Source organism: Gossypium hirsutum, chromosome D05 (genome assembly GCF_007990345.1).
Source record: "Gossypium hirsutum isolate 1008001.06 chromosome D05, Gossypium_hirsutum_v2.1, whole genome shotgun sequence".
Taxonomy (NCBI): Eukaryota; Viridiplantae; Streptophyta; class Magnoliopsida; order Malvales; family Malvaceae; genus Gossypium; species Gossypium hirsutum.
In genome coordinates this window covers 25,898,934-25,905,015 of record NC_053441.1, presented here as the reverse complement: position 1 = coordinate 25,905,015, position 6,082 = coordinate 25,898,934, and the positions used below count along the sequence as shown (strand labels likewise).

Genomic DNA, 6,082 nt, shown 5'->3' with positions numbered 1-6,082 from the left:
ACATACGAATCCTTTTAAACTTAAGTTTTTTAAACAATCTCGGAAATTATTAAAAGATCATGTTCTAACTTACGGGACATGATTTCTTTTCTAAACCCGAGATAATCAAATACCTTTCAAAATAAATAATTTATTTTTTTTGGGCATTTATTCACGTATCGAGAATTCAAGACATTGTATCATAACTTACGGGATATAATTTTCTTTCTCGATTAATGTGAAATATGCCATTTTTCTCGAAATTTTTAGCATTTCAACAAATGATCATGTTTTGAATCTTTTTCAAATTTTCAATCTTCGACACTAAGACACTAATTGATCAACTAGGTACCAATTTTGGGCGTTACGAGGGTGCTAATCCTTCCTCGTACGTAACCGACTTCCGAACCCATTTTTTGATTTTCGTGGACCAAAATCGCTGTTTTGATAAAACCAAATTGTTTATTAAAACAATCATTTTTCGAGGTGGCCCGATCACACCTCATCAAAAAAGATTAGTGGCGACTCCCACATTCGTTTTCATTTTTCAAAACCCAAGTCGACCCCGTTTTATCAAAAAAATGGTGTCAACAATACTCACTTAATAATCATATAATAGTAAAATAATGTTGTAAACAATTTACTTTTAAACACAAGAGAGACACAAGGATAAAAATCCATTAATTTGCATTACACTAAATTTTCAGATTCAATTTTCATGCACACAAGCTTACTTTTTTTCACTAGTTCTTACAAAATTAATAGATTATTATGATTTACAAAGAAAAGGTAAATAATTTAATTAAATGATATGAGATAGGTTGTTTTAAAATCCCCTACGTATACAGACACAGGGACCCATAAAATAAATTGTACATATGTATATTATTGCACCAAGTACAGCATGGGGGAATCAGTATGTAATGCCAGAAATGCAATTTTCTTTTATTACAAAAATACATATCCCAAACATTGTAAACATGGTCATGCTTATATATAATATCATACTGATGTGGGTGGCAATATTGGTAACATCACCTGCAGCTTGTACAACAGTGCTATTGCAAGGATCGGCTACTAGTATTTGTTTAACATAGATTTATTTAATTTTTAAATTTTTTTATGTATTTAAAGAAATTTTGAGACCGTCTATATTCAAACCAAAAAAGTATAAAACATAAATTTGAAGGGTCAAATTAACATTAGGCCATGACCATCCAAGGGAAAGCAGGAGTGATCACATCAAGAGGGGCCACATGCAATGCTCAGGGTTGGGTTGCAGATTATTCTAATATCTCATCTGTATAAAGTAGAAATATTCTATGTTTACTCTTTATTTTTTTTTAAATATTTATATTTGACATTTATGGTTAATATATATTTAGATATATATACAAAATTTAATTTTTTAAAAATATATATTCATTTTAATACATATTATATTCAATACTTACACTAAAATCGGATTAAAGGATATTATTCCTCTACACGAGCTAGTGGGTTATATACATAGAAAAGAAAGCCACTTTATGCAAAAGATACGCACAGTACACACCTCATTCTTATCTCTCTCAATGCAACAGCTTAAAGCCTGCTATTTCCTTCATCATTGAGGCTCATTACTACTGCACCCATTGATCCCTTCAATCATCTCATTTCTGTACTCTCTTCCCCTTCTCTGCAACAACCACCTTAACTGCCACCTCTTTTCCTATCAAATGGCACCCAAAGCTATTTTTCTCCTTCTAGTCTTACTTAGTTTCATGTTTTGTTCTTCTCAAGTTATAACAGATGATCATCAGTTTAAGTTCTTCAACGCCATGAAAGCTTCTCTATCAGGAAAGGCCTTATCTGATTGGGACATGAGAGGGAATAGTTACTGCAATTTCACTGGAGTTACCTGCAATGATAAAGGGTACGTTGAACGCATTAACCTCTCAGACTGGTCACTCTCCGGATATTTTCCAGCCGACGTGTGCTCGTATCTGCCGGCTTTGCGGGTTCTTGATATCAGCCGCAACAATCTCCAAGGGAACTTTCTCAACAATGTTGTCAACTGTTCTCTCTTGGAAGAGTTCAATATAAGTTCTGTTTCACTAAGGGAAACACTTCCTGATTTCTTCAGAATGACATCGTTACGTGTTCTTGATTTGTCATACAATTACTTTCGAGGCGATTTTCCCATGTCGATAACTAATCTTACCAATCTTGAAGAGCTCTACTTTAATGAAGTTGATGAAATGAACTTATGGCAACTTCCAGAGAACATCTCAAGGCTGAAAAAACTCAAAGTTATGGTCTTAACGACATGCAGGTTGTATGGCCCGATCCCAAGATCGATAGGAAACATGACCTCACTTGTTGATCTTGAATTGAGTGGGAATTTCCTTTCAGGTCAGATTCCAAAGGAGCTTGGTTTGCTTAAGAACTTGGAACAGCTTGAACTTTATTACAATCAGCACCTATCGGGGACAATACCTGAAGAACTGGGAAACCTGACAAAGCTCGGAGACTTGGACATGTCAGTCAACATGTTGACTGGATCCATTCCAGATTCTATATGTCGACTTCCCAACCTTCGAGTTCTTCAACTTTATAACAACAGTCTTACAGGAGAAATCCCTGGCGTTATTGCAGATTCCACAAAATTGACCCTCCTTTCACTCTATGGAAATTTCCTTTCGGGGGAACTTCCACAAAACATGGGGAAGACGTCACCATTGATTGTTCTTGACTTGTCTGAAAACAACTTTTCAGGTCCATTGCCAGCTGAGATTTGTCAAGGAGGTAAATTGCTGTATTTGCTTGTCTTAGCTAACAAGTTTTATGGGAAGTTGCCTGAAAGTTATGCAAACTGTAAGTCTCTTATTCGGTTTCGAGTTAGTAATAATCATTTGGAGGGTTCAATACCAGAAGGAATTCTAGGCCTCCCTCATTCTTCAATCATTGACTTGGGTGACAATGATTTTACTGGTCCTTTTCCAAGTTCAATTGAAAATGCTAGGAACTTATCTGAACTGTTCTTGCAGAACAATAAGTTGTCTGGTTTTTTGCCTTCTGAAATCTCTAGAGCTATTAATCTGGTGAAGCTTGATCTCAGTAACAATCTCCTGTCTGGTTCAATACCTTCAGAGATTGGCAATTTGAGGAATCTCAATTTACTTATGTTGCAAGGTAACAAGTTTGGTTCCTCAATCCCCACTTCACTTTCTTTACTGAAATCACTCAATGTTCTTGATCTTTCAAACAATCGTTTGACTGGGAAAATCCCCGAGAATCTCAGTGATTTGTTGCCAAATTCCATTAACTTTTCAAACAATCAACTTTCTGGACCAATCCCTCTTTCATTGATTAAAGGAGGGTTGGCTGAAAGCTTTTCAGGCAATCCAGGTCTTTGTGTTCCAGTCCATGTCCAAAATTTCCCCATATGTCCACAGATTTACAACCAAAAGAAGGTAAATTCAATGTGGGCAATCATAGTTGCAGCCATTGTCATCACCATTGGAAGTCTCCTGTTTCTTAAACGACGTTTAAGTAAACAGAGAGCTGTAATAGAACATGATGAGACCTTATCTTCATCATTCTTTTCATATGATATGAAGAGTTTCCATAGAATATGTTTTGACCAACATGAGATCCTTGGAGCAATGGTTGAAAAGAACATTGTGGGGCATGGAGGATCTGGCACAGTTTACAGAATTGAATTGAAAAGTGGAGACGTTGCTGTGAAGAAACTATGGAGTAAGACGGCCAAAGATTCATTTTCAGAAGATCAGATGGTTTTTAACAAAGGAATGAAGACTGAAGTTGAGACACTTGGAAGCATAAGGCATAAGAACATAGTCAAACTATATAGTTACTTCTCAAGTTTTGATTGTAACCTGTTGGTTTATGAATTTATGCCCAATGGGAACCTCTGGGATGCTCTTCACAAAGGATGGCTCTTTCTTGACTGGCCTACTAGACATCAGATTGCCCTTGGGGTGGCTCATGGCTTGGCTTATCTTCACCATGATTTGATGCCACCTATTATTCACAGAGATATCAAGTCAACAAATATCCTACTGGATGCTAATTATCAACCCAAAGTTGCAGATTTTGGAATAGCCAAGGTTTTGCAAGCAAGAGGGAAAGATTCTACCAGTACTGTCATTGCAGGCACCTATGGTTACTTGGCACCTGGTAATATTCTGATTCAACTTCACTTCATTTAAGATATTATAATTTACGTAACAAACGCAGCTTTATATTTTTGTTTTTACTTTTGAGTTTACATGTTGAGACCAATATATTTCATTTAGTTTAAGTATCCACATACATTATTTATGTTTGATGTATATTTGCGGATTAATACGAGGATATAATCCTCCAAGGACCCTCAAAATCTATGAAAATCTTGGAGGTTCCTTGGAAGATGATATCCGATATCAAGTCTAAGAGTAACATAGGTTTCCATTTTAATGTCGCCAATATAGGGTGGATTCTGACTAATTTATCCAATAGAGATCCTAAACATATATGTATATATATAGAATTTATAGTTCACCTTACACTCGAATATGGATGTACTTATTAAAAATAGATTAATTATTATTTTTTTAAATTTTCATGCATTTGAAGAGTTTTTAAAAAGTCATATCTACATATTTGATATGGAATCTAGTTTTTAGTTTACTCAAACTGATTGACTAAAATCTAAATGATGACTTTTGACAGAATATGCATATTCAAATAAAGCAACAACAAAGTGTGATGTATATAGCTATGGAGTGGTGTTGATGGAACTAATAACTGGTAAAAAACCAGTAGAGTCAGATTTTGGAGAGAACAAGAACATTGTTTACTGGGTTTCAACGAAACTGGATACAAAGGAGGGTGTAATGGAGGCCTTAGACAAGAGTTTGTCTACTTCATTTAAGGATGAAATGATTCAGGTTCTAAGAACCGCCATGCGTTGTACATGCAAGAACCCATCCCAACGTCCAACAATGAACGAGGTTGTTCAACTGTTGATCGACGCTGACCCATGCAGATTAGGTTCTTGCAAGCTGTTATCAACAAATAAGACCAAGGATGCATCAAATGTCACAAAAATAAAGAACCAACCAGATGTATGATCAAGATCAACGGTGTATGATGAAGTTCTTTTAGGTGAATTAACATAGGTTCTATATAACAGTAGGGTCTCCTAAAGTATTATTGAAAGACCAGTGGTAAATGGTTTGTAGGTTCTCCCTTTCTTTTTTTATTGTCTTTTTAGTTTTACTTTTAGCTCTTGTAAGAACCTAAGGAATTTAATCAGTATAACTGCTTTATGATAACGCATAGCATTAGCATCTGTATTAAATCATTGTATAGCTTTTGATAGCTTTGTTTTCCTCTTCTTTTTTTCTTTGGCATGAGAGTTATCTAGAGAAAGGAACACTTCAAAAAAGGAAAGCACAGTGTGAAGGGTAGAGGAAGATGTGATTTGTAAGAGGCTTTCTTTTTTTACTTAGAAGTGGGTTCTGATTCTATTTATAAGTGTAATGGTATATTATTCTGACTTAGATATGAGTATAAAATATATAAGTATGTGTTTCATAAATATATTCAAAATTTTTAAAGGTTTTCTTATATCCCATGTTCATTTCTGAACAATACTGAATACTAATGTTAAATATAAATACTTCCAACAAAATACAACACTAAAGTAATATAGATGCAAATTATCCATCGAGAGAAAGTTGAATTCACTTATTGATTAAAAGCATCTTTGTCCCTACAATTAAGGGACAGACAAGAAAGCACAAGCCTATATATTGCTTTTTTCCTGTTTCAGATATTTCTTTTCAAGTTTTCATTATTCGGTTGAAGTAAATATAATGCATTGAGGTTCCCACGGTTGATTCACTGTAAACAGTGAGCCATGAAAATCCACTCACAGGTTAAAGTACCCTTGGGTTATTAAAGCTATTTTGATGGAGAAACCTTCATTTATAAATATTCTTATATAACATTCAAATAAAATACGAGATAAGAAATAAATAATTAACAGTTTGAAAATCATTTCCTAACTTTAATTTTTTTTTTTGAAGTACTCTTATTTGATTTCTGTGTCTAA

General features: G+C 34.5%; 1 protein-coding gene across 1 annotated transcript; it reads left to right on the top strand.

Moving 5' to 3' along the window:
- Nucleotides 1-1,513: 1,513 nt before the first annotated feature.
- Nucleotides 1,514-5,300, top strand: LOC107905206 (receptor protein-tyrosine kinase CEPR1). The gene is made up of 2 exons (XM_016831797.2): nt 1,514-4,161; nt 4,696-5,300. Exons 1-2 carry the CDS (start codon nt 1,698-1,700, stop codon nt 5,094-5,096), a joined length of 2,865 nt encoding a protein of 954 aa, XP_016687286.1. The 5' UTR covers nt 1,514-1,697; the 3' UTR covers nt 5,097-5,300.
- Nucleotides 5,301-6,082: the final 782 nt, after the last annotated feature.

Coding starts and splice junctions, on each gene's coding strand:
- LOC107905206 (XM_016831797.2), top strand. CDS start 1,698: ATGGCACCCAAAGCTATTTTTCTCCTTCTAGTCTTACTTAGTTTCATG. Junction 4,162..4,695: donor CTATGGTTACTTGGCACCTG/GTAATATTCTGA, acceptor GACTTTTGACAG/AATATGCATATTCAAATAAA.